Source organism: Cajanus cajan, chromosome 3, assembly GCF_000230855.2.
Source record: "Cajanus cajan strain Asha chromosome 3, NIPB_CcT2T_4, whole genome shotgun sequence".
Taxonomy (NCBI): Eukaryota; Viridiplantae; Streptophyta; class Magnoliopsida; order Fabales; family Fabaceae; genus Cajanus; species Cajanus cajan.
The window spans coordinates 11,612,626-11,627,886 of NC_138519.1; the positions used below are offsets into that span (position 1 = coordinate 11,612,626).

The following is a 15,261-nucleotide window of genomic DNA, read 5'->3' on the forward strand; positions in this document are numbered from 1 at the left end:
ATTCTTCGGGACATCTAATTTTAGGAATCAATTTCTCACACCTTACACGTCATTATGCAAAATCTGAGTAAGACTAATTTGAGCAGACATTCTAATTAGGTTCAATAGTTCAAAATCAATAGTATCCAAATCTAAAACGGGTACATGATCATGGATTCTTGCATGTACAGAATGAAGGAAGCATAAGGTAAACAATGAAGAAGAAAGTGAAGAGTATTATTATTGGAAACACAAATTGCAAACTCATTACAAGAATAGTGTACAATACAATAATTACCTACAAAATTTTCAATTGACACCTGCCTCCTGCTCATGCAAAAGTGGTATGGGATGACATGGTTGGAGCAGAATACACAACCAATTTTTGCAATCTTGATCCCATTTGATATGATATGATCCACTTCCGGAGAAGACCCAAATAAATAATCAAACAATAACTACCAACTAATGCCTCGGGACTTGCTAAGCTCTGTTGAAGTTAAACATACAATTTTTATCACCACATTGAAGGCACATAAACTTGTTCTTTGAGATTCTGAGTAGCACTTTCAGTAGGGAAACCTCTAACTGCACCAATAGTCCATTGGGCTATAATTCCTGCTGCAACAGCAAACCGTAGCTGTCTCTCCAATACATCTTGATTTTCAAACATTTCTGGGCAAGTGGTTAGTTTTCTTAAAATAGCAGCTACAACAGCATCACCTGAGCCAGTTCTATCACAAGTATACGGGGTTATGAGCACATCTTCAGTCCCCACCACGGAACCATCAAAAGCAGGGGTATAGTAGTGAATTCTAAGTGTTCCATCTGTCACAAACAGGAATTTAAGTCGATCATGCCACAGAGGCGATACTTCCTCAGCAGTGTAATGGTAATACTCTTGTCGATTCTTGGTTTCTTCATAACTTTCAGCAAAGTATTGTGGCCTATAATTTCTTTTCCTCTCGTAATATTCTTCATCTAGAAGGAATTCTAGCTCACTTCTTGAAACTTCAATGATGTCTGCTTCATTCCATGCTTTTTTTATTATTTCTCTTGTCTCATCACGTGATCTCCAGAGAGATAATGGTAGATTTAAATCAAAAAATACAAGGCCACCAAACTTCTTAGTCCATTTAATTGCTCTGAATAGAGTGGATTGCAACGAGGGGCATGTTAGAACTTCTGAATTGAAATGGAAAACCCTAGCCTGCAGTAGTCCACACAAAAGAAGTTGGAACAAATTCAATTTACACTTCACACAGTAAACAAGTCCATGCTGAAGAATCTTCCTCTCACAGTAACAAATTATTACCATCTCCACCTATGTAGTTATACCACCTTACCTAACATAAAATTTCCCAGCCCAACAATACGCTATAACATCAAAAAATTGTGTTTGGTTTGAGTGGAAACAGGAGCAATGTAATGGGAAAATAATCAAATTGACAATGTATTCCACTATGACGCATGCTGTTGATCTAATCTTTCTCCATCAACAATTTCTTCCCTCTTCATCTTAAATTGTTATCTTTCTCACACTAAGCACTTCCTAAATTTTCATCCATCCTTGTTTGCACACCTTAACTGATAAAGCAATCATCCCCAACAAATTACACTGCATAAAAATTAATTGCTATGCTAATCACCTTCTCATCCACAGCACAGCAGATTCAAAAGATCACTCACAATAACAATTGGCTCCTCCACAAACAGTTCAATGAAAAATGTTCCCTGCATTAACAAGTCCTAGAAATATGTAGCTGCAATATGAAATGAAAATCCCACATCCAAGCAATCAAAAATCTCTGAACCAAAGTTCATATCCAACTAATCCCCACTGGAAATTTTTATGGCCATAATTATAAAAATCACTTCCCAAGTAATCCACATTTAACCAAAATCAAGTTCATACAAAATAAATTTTGCAACAATTATGCTACTAGTGATAAACTCTTGCATACCCATCACCTTACATCAAACTAATGAACCAACAAGTTACAACCGAGCTTAAAAGCAATTGAATGTTTGTTTCAGTTTTAATATTTGATTTACTCATTTTTCCTAAAATCTCTTCTAAGATGTGACTATAAAATGTTTTTTCTCTCAAATTAAGCTAGTTCAAACTAATGTTTATAATGATCAGTAACTTATCATTACCCCGCATCAAACTAACTAACCACAGTGTTACAACCCAACTTAAAAACTAGTGTACGCTTGTTACAATATAAATAACAGTTTGTTTTCCATTTTCCTAAAGCTCTTCTAAGATGTAACTATTTTGTTTTTTACTCTCAAAATATGCAAGTTCAAGCTCCTGTTGTGAATGATCATTACCTCACTAAAACTAATGAACCAAATAGTTGCAACCTGAAATAAAAGCAAGTGAATGCTTGTTTCAGTTCAAATAATTGCTTTTTTCTTGTTTCTCAAAAACTTCCCAAGTTGCATTGCGACTTTTAAAAAAGCTTTTTACAAACTAATTATCACCATCGTGTTCCCCTTAAATAAGCTAGTTCAAAGAGGCACTCCCTCCATTACCTTCCAAGTCATGTTAAGGTATTCACAAAATTACATAAAAAAACCTAAAATTGGGGGCCAAATATATACTTGCCAAACAAATTTGACGATTGGTTAAAGTTGACTTGCAGCAAAAGCATAGTCAGGAATACCAAAAACAACCTCTCTAACACACTCTTTCCAATTCACTTTTTATTATTAGTTAAAATTTATTCAACTCTACAAAATGGCCTAGGTTTCACTTCCTATTCATTGAATCTCACTCAGGTAATGTATTGACCTTACTCTTTTTTATTTATAAACTTTTTTCCTTAAAAGGAAAAGGTAAGACAAACAAATTTTCATAAAAAGCTAAGAGGTTTTTGGAAAAAAAATTGACTCCTCTCATCTCTTTCTCTTAGCTCCTTTCTTATTCTTAGAGAGTTTAATACGTACACATGGTTGGTGTATACTTTTTTTTTATTCTGTTGATCATTCAGAAATCATCTTTAACATTACTTTTAAGATAGTCATTAGTCAACACACATAGGAAGTGAACGTTCAAGGACTAAAACGTTATTCAGGATTAAATTTACTAAAACGTTCAAAGTGAGAGTTAGTCCATATATTTGATCCTTATTAAACTGCAAACATAATAAGCTGTTCCTAAGTCCTAACATTTCACAAAACTATCAACCCAACAACGACACACCAGTAGCTATAAACAAGGTTTAATTCCTCAATTGGCCCTTCTACATGAACAACTTTTTACATTTTCTGGATTAAAAAAGTGTGTCTACTGAGGGACTAAACAACGTGGATGTGTTTAGATTAAAAAAAGGAAGTTAAAAAGTGAACGTTCAAGGACTAAAACGAGTAGTTTCTGTGTGCAGGAATTAAAATGTAAATATTTGAGTAAATAGTCATTCTGATTCCTGTAATCAGTATCATATTAGTCCCTGAAATTAAAAATACATCAAATAACTTCCTAGAATATTAAATAAAGAAAACCAGTAGTAATACACTCTCTGTTACACTATTTTAAACACACTCTCCTTCATTGGTTGAAATTTATTGGAAAGTACAAAATTTAGTATGTCTCACACTCTATTTAGTGTCTCTCTTTTGATTTTGTGATTTTTAACTGATTACCCATAAAAATAAATGTGTTAAGAGGATTGTCTTATGTGTTACTCTGATAGAACCTATTTTACTACTAAGAAAAGAATTATGGTCTGAATTCCCCCTTTCATTTTATTTGAGATGGTATTTATAAGGATTACAATTGCCAATCATTGGCTCCCCGCAATTGTCGGCAACAGAAAATGGAATCTACTAGCCAAAACGCAAAAGCAAAGATAGGTGGCAGCAATTCTAACAAACTCCTGCAATAACATCTGTCAATGACACCTAAGAGGGCAGCCAATTTCTCTAAATGTGATTCACAGTATCTATTCAAAGTTATTCAAATAATTAGGCCTTCTTGTGTGTCTCTTGGGCCGAGCATCATGGACTGGAGTGACACTAATGATTGGGTTGCTATCATACTCCCTCTGTTTTTTTTATAGTCATTTTGACACTATTTTTTTTCTTTTTTTTCATTGTCACTTTTCTAAAATCAATAACTTATTAATTTTCTTTTTCATTTTTACCCTTGATAATCAATGTGAATTTACTGAACAATGTATTTATTCATTTTTAAAGTACTTATTTCTTCTCCAACTACCTAAAAGATATAAAAGGAAAATAAATTATAAATATTTTAAAAACTAAAATATCAATCATTTTCTTTATTCTTGTGCATAAACCTTAAACATCCAAAAAAAAAAAAAAAACAGGGAGTATCTTCTTAAGATTTTTAAATTTAACTAATAATCATTTTAATTCTTAAATACGTATCAATTTTATCACTTTAGTCACACATTTTCAATTTTGGATTAATAATGTGCGTTTTCATGAAACTTATTTGACATTTCCTTAGTTTCATTGACTAACACGACCAATTTCCAAATTCAGGAACCAAACTGAGTATTTAGTCGTTGAATCGAGGGAAGGCATAGAAACCAAATGATTAATCAGAGCAAGAAATAAAGACCTCTTTCAAAACAGCAAGGTTGAGTTCATCAACAAGAAGAGAGTCCTCAGCAGAGTCCTTAACCATCTCCATCTTCATCCTCCCCTCCTCGAACTTCACCCTCATGTAGGCGCACCCCGTCCTGCGGCCAGAGTCAAACCTCACGCCGCGCGTCTGCACCCTCTCCTCGTTCATCTTCAGCACAAGCTCCTCTCCGAACTCGTCCTCCCCCACCTTCCCCAGGAACGCCGCGCGCCCCCCCAGCCGCACGTGCGCCACCGCCACGTTCGACGGCGGCCCCCCCGGCGCCCGCGCGAACTCCGGCGGCTTCCACTGCAGCATCTTCCACTCGGAGTATATGTCCGGGTGCATCGGGTACGCCTGCACCCGCACCGTAGGCACGAACTCCCTCCGCGCGGCGCCGAAGCAGCACACCAGGGGAGGATCCTCGTAGGGGAAGTCGATGCCGTCGTCGTAGTCGAGGAGTTCGTCGTCCTCCGAGGGTTCCTTTTGGGGCTCCGCGTTTTGGGGCGGTGGAGTGTCGTTTTCCGGCGGGGGCTTCTTCTTTCGGCCGCGTCGCTTTGGCGTGGGGGATTCGGTTGTGGAGGCTCTGAGTGGGGCTATGTTGCGTTGGAAGGAGGGGAAGGGTTTGGATTGGAGGCGGGGAAAGGGAAGAAGAAGAAGGTGGTGGTGGGGGAGTGACGCCATGAGTGGAAGGGTTTAACGTTAAAGTTGGGTTTTTCCTTTTATGCTTCTGAAGAAGGATGTTATGTTATCGGGTCACACCAGACCAGGTAGTTCGCAATTGAATTGCGCGGTATCCGAATCGGGTCGGAAAAGTTTCTTTTTTGTTTAATATTTTTTAGATAATAAATCTTAAAAATTAAGGCCCAAAAAAATAGTTTGAATTTGGAAATTAAGTTTCCAAACCAGTTTACGACGGTAAAATAGGAAAATAAAATGAAACAAGTTTTTTGATAAAATAAATTTAACTTATGAATAAATTAATTTATAAAAATTCTCTTTTTTAATTTTGTTTAAACTTATTTTTAATTTATAATGAAAGTAATAAAATTCAACGTAAGTTCTTACATACACTATTTCAATCTTTAACTTTAGGCTAATCCTAATGTTAATTGAAATATTTTGTTATATTCATTCTACTTCACAATAAATGTCATTTTAGAAGAAAAAATCTTAAAATAAGTATTATATTAATTTTTTAATTTAGTATTAGTCAAAATAATTAATTTTATAAAAAAAAATTATCTATTTATTAACTTTTCTTATTCAACATAATTTAAGGACAATAATTATTATAGAGTAATAATTTATTATTTCTTTAGTTTATCACACTAATAAATTTATTCCAATATTTATAAAGAGTGGTTTTTTTTTTTTCAAGAAGATTTATCATATAATAGAACATAAATATAATTGATATGTTTAATAAGAATAATATAAAAAATAAAAATATATGATGATTATTTTTATTATAAAAAAAAATCAATTATATTTTAAAATAACATTCTTTACTGACAAATAAGTGAAAATAATGATAATAAATTTTTTATTGAAAAATAAGTGAGAATAGCATGATAATAACAAATTTTAAAAAAAAATTAATCGATATATCAATTCTAATTTTTAAAGTTAGTAACTATCATTTTATTATAAATTTTATTCCTATATATTAATTAAAAATATCACTCAAATAGGCAAGTTACTTACTTAATACTATTACAGAGGAAGATATAGTGCGGCATGTTTCAGCTGTTGCTGCGTAGACTTCTAATCCAACGGATATATTCAATTTTCGTGCTAACGTGTTAGCGACGGGCGTTCTGTGTCGTTAGATGAGTTTTCGGAGAGTCCTAGAGATTTCTTTCTTAAGAATGGGTTTTCAGTCTCGAGAATTCGTAGGTCGTTGCTTTTTTCCTTAACAGGTGAGAAAACTCATCCCGATTCTTCTTATTTTTTTCCCTCAAAAATTAGTGACATCACTTCTTAGTTTGATTAACTTCTTGGTTGTATTGCGTGATATCAATTTTTGTGGTTCGCCCAAAATTCGTTTAACTGATATTATGGTCCATACTGTTATTGTTCTACTTAGTTTACAATTTTGTACCATGTTTCTTTTTGCATGCGTGTTTCGGTTGTGCTATCGGTTCACTGGGAGATGATAACTAATGTTTTCTCTGATTTGTTTCTGAGAAAGATTAATGCCTTTAACTACTGTTTAGCTATTGCGAGGGAAAAAAACTTTGGTTGAAACTTGGAAGTAGAATTTATAATCGATACATTACTTTGATTGCCAGTGAAGAATCTTATGGGGATTGATTGATCGAAGTTGATCCGTTTTACTTATTTTATTCTAAAAATTGAAACTTTGTATGCAGTAATATCTTGTACCATTGCAGACTAGAATCATCTCAGCTTTATAATTCAAACTGGATTATGTTTTGCGGTGATTTTAACTCTGGATGGGACAAAATACACTTTAATGAATCTTTGCCTACATGGGGCGTGGTGTTCTGCTGTCTGGTGATTCCATATTGTTCTCCATGATTTGGATGATTTGGTATTTTGGGTTTAGTTGCATGGTTTGTGCATTTGAAATTTGGTCGTCCTATTTCTGATTCGTGGTATGGGTATTATTAAAGCCACTGTAATTATTGCTCCAAACAAATTGGGAAGTTGTTAAGAAATTTGATCAGACTGTCCTGAGTTCTCTGTAAAATGAGCCTATATTGGCAAGTAAATTCTATGTACAATTTTATATTAGGTTGGGTTTGAATCCCCATTTAGCCGAGTAGAGATTTATTGCAATCTGATACTTGAGGGACACGTAAGATTGTAGTGGATAGGCGAGTAGAGCATGCCTTGCACTCTGATTTACTTGGATGGGTTTGGTTTTGGCTTTATTGATCTATGTATCATGGAGTTAAAGCATTGGCCATGTATGCAGTTCAAGCCAGGAAGAATGATAGCCTCTATTGATAATAGTGCCCTTATAATTTTGCTTGTGCCATGTTTATTTATCTTTAGGGTGTTTCTGACGATTTTCATTCCCTATTCATATTTGAATTTCTTTAACTGATTTTTGTGTGAAAAGTGGAGTGGAAGTTATTAAGAAGCTTTTCTGAGTACTAAGATGCACACTCTGTTTTTTTTTTCTGGCAGAGGATGGGCTTCTGGACTTTGCTAGAAGGTTTTCTGCTCTTTGCAAATGCATTGGCTATTTTGAATGAGGACCGGTTCCTTGCTCCAAGAGGATGGACATTGGCAGAAATGACAGGACCTAGGAGGAATTCTCTTAAAGGGCAAGTAATAGGGGTTATATATGCCTGTCAATTCTTGAGACTTCCCCTGATTCTCTTCAATATAATCTTTATAATTGTGAAGCTGTTCTCTGGATAACTTTAGAGTGCCATCCAAGCTCTATGCTTTGTTGTGTATGATATGTAAATTTGGAGTTTTATGTTTCGGAACAGTCGAAAATCTTATAAATTCAATTTAGAGGCGTGATGAACAGAGTACACTAGTTGCATGTGTTTTGATTATCATTCTTAACCCCCTTTAAATTTTAATCTATTAACTTGTGGTACATAAATAACTATGTTAGCACATGTCAATTTGGCATCTTATTTATAGCGTGTTTGGAAGCAACTCAGTTATCTCGATTTAATATGCATATGCTGGTGTCAATAGTGAATCTCTAATCACGCAATTGGCATCATTCTTGTGTTCATTGAAGTACCAGTATGATACGTTCACACTACTTTTTTTCAACACTCGACAAAGGAAGTGTAATAGGAATGAAAATAACTTGAGCATGGATTGAAATATAAGTCACCAGAATTCAGACTCCAGAAAATAGTTCTGCAATGACTTAAGTGGCAATCACAGACACCAAAATCATAAACAGTTTTGCTTCGATCAAAATTGCATTGTAAATGTAAAGCACAATCACAGACACCAAAATCATGAATAAGAACCGGCACATAAAAAGTTCTTAATTTAAACATTCATTGTGTATTAAATTTAAACATAATAACATGATGCAGCACTACAACTTATTATAAAGTTCCTCACATCAGTAAACTTTTTTTTTTTTTTTTTGATGAGTAGGAATCATACTTATGAACTCCCCCCACCCCTGGGTCGGGGTTCACATGAGTAAACTTTAACAACATCTAACAAGCATAAAGCACTGAAATCTATATCATCATTATTACTAAATAACATCCACCAAGTTCATTCAACTGGGATCATAACCTCGTTAGTCCTGAGTGCAGGAATTGTCCAAGGTGGGTTGTACCTTGCCAACAAGAAATCCCCAACAACCTTAAACCCATCTTTCTCCAAACTCATCCTGAGCTTCTCCACCTTCTCCCTCACCACCTCCTCTGATGCCACTCCTCCAAACTTCACCACCCCATATTTCCTCTCACCCTCTTCTCTTATCACAACCCTCTCATCAGTAGGCTTAGGAGCCGCCTCAGCTTTCCGATACACAGATGGCAAAATAAACTGCATAGTCACCCTCTTGTCCTTCCCTTCTTCACCATCATCTTTTGTCACAACAGGTGCTGTCATAGCAATCTTCTCACCACTGTCCTTTGTTATAACTGGTGCAGTCATGGCAATCTTTTCAGGCTTGGTGTTCTGGGGGTTCCCCAAAGCGCCAATGTAATTGGCCAAAACCGTGAAGCCACCATCTTTGTTTCCCTTGAACTGTGATGGGTCGTAGGTGACCTCAGCCACTACCGAGGGTGCGTACTTGCGGATTTCGTACTCACTTGTGGATTTGATAACTTCATATTTTGGGGTCTCAACACTGATTTTTCCAAATATTAAACCCATGAAGGAGAGAGAGCGGAAAAGGGTGTGCTGAGAGGTGGGAGATAGTAATGGGAGATTTGGATGATGATGATGATGTGGTTTGGATCCTATATATAATAAAGACATGCATGTTGTGATTGGGGCTTTTGCACTCTTGATTATTCGCGGAAGCGACATGCTTCTATGAGTTTCTTTGAGAAGAGGTTAGCATCTTTGGAAAAAATTGATGGCTGTGATTCTGCCACGCCGCTGTGCGATTGTGGACACCGTTTGTCCGCTGCATCTGTCGTGTTTGTTTTAACGAAAACAAAACTCCAAAAACAGAAAAGCTATCTCACATAGTACTTCCGTTCAACTGAACATGACGCCAAAACAAACACGACCTACTGTTGTTTTGGATTTTGCCGTTTTTCCTTTGTTTGGATTTTCTTTTTTTATTTACTTATTAATTCTAATATAAGATTTTTATGGAGATAATTTCCAATTTTCCATATTACAACAATTAATTAGAAATCATTTTAAGTATAAGTTTTAAATTTATTATTAAATAAGTCCATCAATCATTTTAAATATAAGATTTAAATTTATTATTATAAAAGTCAATTAATACATTTGTTTTCTTGGGCCTTTTGTTTAGAGAGAGTTTTGACTTAGCTTTTGTCTTTCATATTCGAAATTGATAGACAAATATATCCTTCCGATGTTATATCTAGATGGTCTAGTTGAGTAATCTAACACTAATCATACCAAAACCTAAACCACTAATCATATCCTTACTTAAGGATGACACAGTGGACAGCGGGCCAGCCCGTTGGCCCGCTAAAAATTGGCAGGCCGGATCTATTATTTCAACCCGTCAAGCCCGCCCCGCCAACCCCCTGGGCCAAATAGCGGGCCTGTAACGACCCACCCTAGGCCGTCACATCTAGAACCAACCAAAGATAAATAATATATATAAAAGAAAATAGAATAAGAGCTAGCTACGCTAGAGTGTAAACATACAATAACACATAAAATTGTTTCTAAAATATATAACATAATTTTATAGTAGAGTCATCCTCAGTAAGGTTATACAGTAATCCAAAAAGATAATATAATTACAACGTCATGAAGACATCAAAATAAGACACCCTAGGTGCTGGTCAAGCTCTAAACCTAGCCACTTCTCAAAGCAGCTATCCAAAAGACTCCTTACTATCCCAAAGTCTCATACCTGATCTGCTCCCCCACATAGTGAGATCATCACAGTCCATCATGGAAATATAAGGGTTAGCACATATAAAACCAATCATAGTACATCATAATAAAATATCGTTAAACAGATATTTATCCACTGTATTTATCCAGACCAACAAGTCATTTCCAAGATAAATATAGACCAATCCAAAATATAATGTATACACATCCATGCCAATGCATACATATTTCATGATAATAAAGAATCCATAACCAATGTATACAATCCATACCATATGTATACATATTCCACATCCAAAACAAAGTCACACCACTGTATAATCCATGATGTAACCAACACATCCAAACCAAATGTTGGCCTCAACACCATCCAAACCAAGTGTTGATACGGTGAAACATGTCAGCAACCCATGTCCCACGCCTAACCTCTCATGGAAAATATACAGTTAGATTACGTCGTCACGTAACCCTGGTGGGGCCACCTCATCCATCGGTATGACTCGGCCTAGACTCATACCGGTACCAAATAGAATATTTAGAGGAGTACTTCAGAATCCACCTAACATCTGAAGTGGTTTATTATATAATCTTTGGAAAAGTTCCATATTGGAATCCTCACCATGGGATTCCCAAATTTCATTTTTTTTCAAAGATTATATCCTGATCTCACCAAGAGATCTAATCCATACCATAACCTTACTCCTCTAAGTTCTATTAGCTTTCCAAACTACAAACATATAGCATATTCCATAATTACATACCAAAAATTTCCATAACCATGCCAAATTATTCAATATAATACCATAAATAACTAAACACTTAAAACAACCATCAACTTAAACAAATGATAATCTTCATATAAACAAAATAGCATATTAAAAGTTATACTACCCTTATCATGCTCATAGATACTAGATTAAGTCTTATAAGTACTACCCTTACTTGGATAAACCTGAATCAAAACTCGGGCAGAACCTCCTCCTCTTCCTTAAACAAGAACCGAAACTCGGGCAGAATCTCCTCTTTTCCCTCCTCTTTTCTCTCCCCTGGCAGAACCTCCTCTACTGGATTCCTCTTCCTTTCTTTCCCCTCCTCTCCCTTTCTCTCTCTCTCTCTCTCCTCTTTCTCTCTCTAGGACCCTCTCTCTCAATCCCGCTTTTCCAACACCCCCAACCCCCTATTTATAGGGTTCTGCCTGCCTAACCCGGAACGGCCCGTTCCAAAAAGCGGAACGCCCGTTCTGGGCCCGAAAAAGTTACGTAAAATTTTGAACTGGAACGGCCCGTTCCGGAACCAGAACGGCCCGTTTCGGGACTCATCCAGAACGGCCCGTGCTCCTTCCAGAACGACCCATTCCAAAATCAAAACGTCCCGTTCTCCTTGTTGGAACGGCCCGTTCTGGACCCGTTCCGGACCCGTTCCCAACTAAAAATTTAGTGTCTTTTTATTGCTTGGAACGGCCCGTTCCAATTTTGGAACAGCCCGTTCCAAGTTACCCATTTACCCCTCTAACTTTAAGAAAACTTACGAAAATGCCATTGATAAATAAATAATAAAAAATGGGTATTACAGGGCCGGCTCGCCACGACCCGTCGACCCGCATATTTTTTTTAATTTAATTATTTTTATGTTTATTTTATCTTGATGTAGAAGATGAAGATGAAGATGATTAAGAAAAAAGTACAAACAACTTCTTCCAAGAGAGCTTCTAATATTCTTAAAATAAAAATTTAAAGTTAATTAATTGTATTTGAACTTGTTTTGTGGACTATCAAAAAATTTAGTTTATAAGTAATTTGTAAGTTTATAATTTGGTTTTGATTTTGGTGTAAGTGGATTAATTTCTATTTGATTTTGTTCTAAGTTTGTAATTTACTTTTGTTGAACATATATTATGTATAATATGTATGCATTTTTAATTTCATATGGTTATATTTATTTATTGGCTTAAATATGTTTAAACTACCTCGAATTAGCTTGATTTTCAGATTACTACTTTTAAAAAAAAAATTGGTGAAAATTACCTGACAAATTTTTTTTTTCAATTTAGTACCTCACGTTAGTTTCCTTTGTTAAATGATGACGTGGCAAACGGACTGCCACATCATCACACAATAGTGTCTGCCACGTCATCCAAGGGACTATCACGTGGACATGATTGTACATAATATAAGTGAAAATCGACCTAATTGGAGGTAATAATCTGAAAAACAAACCTAATTGAAAGTAGTAATTTGAAAACCAACTTAATTGAAGGTAGTAATCTGAAAACCGACCTAATTGAAGGAGACTTGACTCCGCTACACCTTTTTTCTATATTACATATGATGGAAACGTAAAAAAAAGTAAGATTTGAAGTGAAAGTAGCTAGAATTCTGTTTGGAGGAGACTTGACTTAGCAAATAAATTTTCAGTACTTGCATATAAGTGAAAGATACAAAATGGAAAAGAAAAAAAAAATATATATATATATATATATAAGTTAAATGAATATTTGTGGCATTAACTTTCCTATCTTACAAGTAAAACTTATAAGAATTGAAATGAAATTTTTATTTAAAAACTTATTACTAGTAAATATAAATATTACACACATATATATTATATATATACTGAGTTTTAATATAATTCCATAATTTTCTTTTTTTATAATCAAGTGCGATAGTTTCCATACATGATCAATGGGAAGCTAATTTATGTGCATTTGTTGCTTTTGTTTCTAGTTACAGGTGTTTTATGTCTTCTTCATCTTATTAATCTTCATTTTTCTCCACTTCTTCATTGTCCACTATCTTTGTTGGAATTGTTTGTCCATTTTTTATGACAAACTAAAGTTTGAAGTCGATGGATTTTATGAATATTTGCATATGCTCATTTCACTCAGTGTAATTTATGCAATCAAAATATGGTGGCCTCAAAATAGGTTGTCCTTCAGTGACAATTTTCATATTACTACCTTCAATTAAGTCGGTTTTCAGATTACTACCTTCAATTAGGTCGATTTTTAATATTACTTTCTTCAATTAGGTCAGTTTTCATATTATTATCTATTAATTTATTATTTTTGTTTTAAATACCTGATTATTTTTTTTCTTCAATTTAGTACTTGACGTTGGTCTCCCTCTGTCAAGTGATGACGTGGCAGATGGACTGCCACGTCATCACCCAACAGTGTTTGCAACGTCATCACCATGTCCACGTAGCAGTCCCTTGGATGAGGTGACAGACACTATTGGGTGATGACGTGGCAGTCTATTTGCAACATCATCATTTAACAGAAGAAACTAACGTCAGTACTAAATTGAAAAAAAAAATTTGTCGGGTAATTTAAAAAAAAAAAATTAAAAGTAATCTGAAAATCGAGGTAATTCGAGGTAGTTTAAACATATTTAAGCCTTATTTATTTGTAGCAATTTTTTTTATTTGAACATAAAATATATTTTTTTTTCCATTTTTTTTGTATGCGGGCTGGCCCGCCAGCCCGTCCTTAGACGGGGCAGGCCAGCATCCCCAACCCATTTTACATTGGCGGGCCAATGGCCAAAACGGGCCGGACTGGGCCGTTTTGCTATCCCTATCCTTACTTGGCCTTGTAACACAACCTCAAGGGAGGCAAAACAAATTTGACTTGAAATTCGTATTTGACATAAAATTTAGTTATTAATTATTATGATTAAATATTAAAATACAATATTCAATATCAAGTAAATTTTCATAAAATCCTAGGATTCTTGAGGGCCATGAAAACATAATAGTTGAGTATAAAATTTCAATTCTAGGATAAAGACAAATAAAATATACCTTTTGAAGTTTCAAACTTAGATAGTAGTTAGATCTTTTCTAAAGCATCATATAGAGTGGTTTCCATATTTAAATTTTATCATTTTATTTTTAGTTTCTAAATAAAAAATTGATTATAATTAATTTTCATACTCCTCCAATATTAATTTTGGTGTTTGTGAGTAATGGCTAATAGTCACATAAAATGCGATGTTATTAGCAAGTTTGACGTGGTAGATTTTTTATGTTAATTATTTTTGTCTCATATTTTTACAAAATTTATTTTTAGTCTCCCAATAATTTTTTATTAGTTTTAAAAGAGTAGTTTTTGAAAATGATGGATAAAGATTGAGTAATTCGAGAGAGAGAGATGGTTACAGAGACAAAGTTGTCCAAAAAATGTGCACACTAAAGGGGTAATCTTTTTTATCAACAATATATATTTATTAATACTAGCGTAAAAAAGACACTATGTCTATGTATAATTTTAAAAATAAATAAATAAAAGTAAGTAATTAATAAGTGTTGTAACAACTTAATAGGTCTTTACATTATGAAAAATTGACAACAAGTAGAAGCTAAAACATATGTAAATTATTTAGACGGATTAGAATGTCGAAGCAACTAACTATACATGCATAAAGTAGTATGTAAGGAATACACAATTGACAAAACATCTTGCTCATAAACTATATACATCATAATCTTAAAACATCTACATATAAACCTCTAAGATTGTTAGTCAAGTCTACACAAAATATAACCCCACCCAAAGGGATAAGCCACCTTTAATGTGACTCACAAAACATCACTCTAAGTCATGTATATACTCTGTCCTACTCACATATCAAGTATGGTCATAACAATTATAACAACAAGGAAAAGAA

General features: G+C 34.5%; 3 protein-coding genes across 4 annotated transcripts; 1 reads left to right on the forward strand and 2 right to left on the reverse strand.

Annotated features, from left to right (window-relative positions):
- Positions 1-195: 195 nt before the first annotated feature.
- On the reverse strand, positions 196-5,319 carry FLN1 (fructokinase-like 1). The gene is made up of 2 exons (XM_083070407.1): positions 4,574-5,319; positions 196-1,189 (listed from the first exon to the last, which is right to left on the reverse strand). Exons 1-2 carry the CDS (start codon positions 5,258-5,260, stop codon positions 497-499), a joined length of 1,380 nt encoding a protein of 459 aa, XP_082926533.1. The 5' UTR covers positions 5,261-5,319; the 3' UTR covers positions 196-496.
- Positions 5,320-6,342: 1,023 nt separating this feature from the next.
- Positions 6,343-8,118, forward strand: LOC109799669 (protein transport protein yos1). 2 transcript variants are annotated; one of them, XM_020360275.3, is made up of 2 exons: positions 6,343-6,498; positions 7,736-8,118. In XM_020360275.3, the coding sequence occupies exon 2, from the start codon at positions 7,739-7,741 to the stop codon at positions 7,970-7,972; it is 234 nt and encodes a 77-aa protein (XP_020215864.1). In that variant the 5' UTR covers positions 6,343-6,498; positions 7,736-7,738; the 3' UTR covers positions 7,973-8,118. The 2 variants fall into 2 exon arrangements, with proteins under 2 accessions (XP_020215864.1, XP_020215865.1); XM_020360276.3 differs by lacking the exon at positions 6,343-6,498 and adding an exon at positions 6,531-6,607.
- A 446-nt stretch (positions 8,119-8,564) lies between these two features.
- Positions 8,565-9,565, reverse strand: SOUL-1 (SOUL heme-binding family protein). Its single transcript, XM_020360189.3, has one exon. The coding sequence runs from the start codon at positions 9,521-9,523 to the stop codon at positions 8,810-8,812; it is 714 nt and encodes a 237-aa protein (XP_020215778.2). The 5' UTR covers positions 9,524-9,565; the 3' UTR covers positions 8,565-8,809.
- Between the last annotated feature and the right edge of the window lie 5,696 nt (positions 9,566-15,261).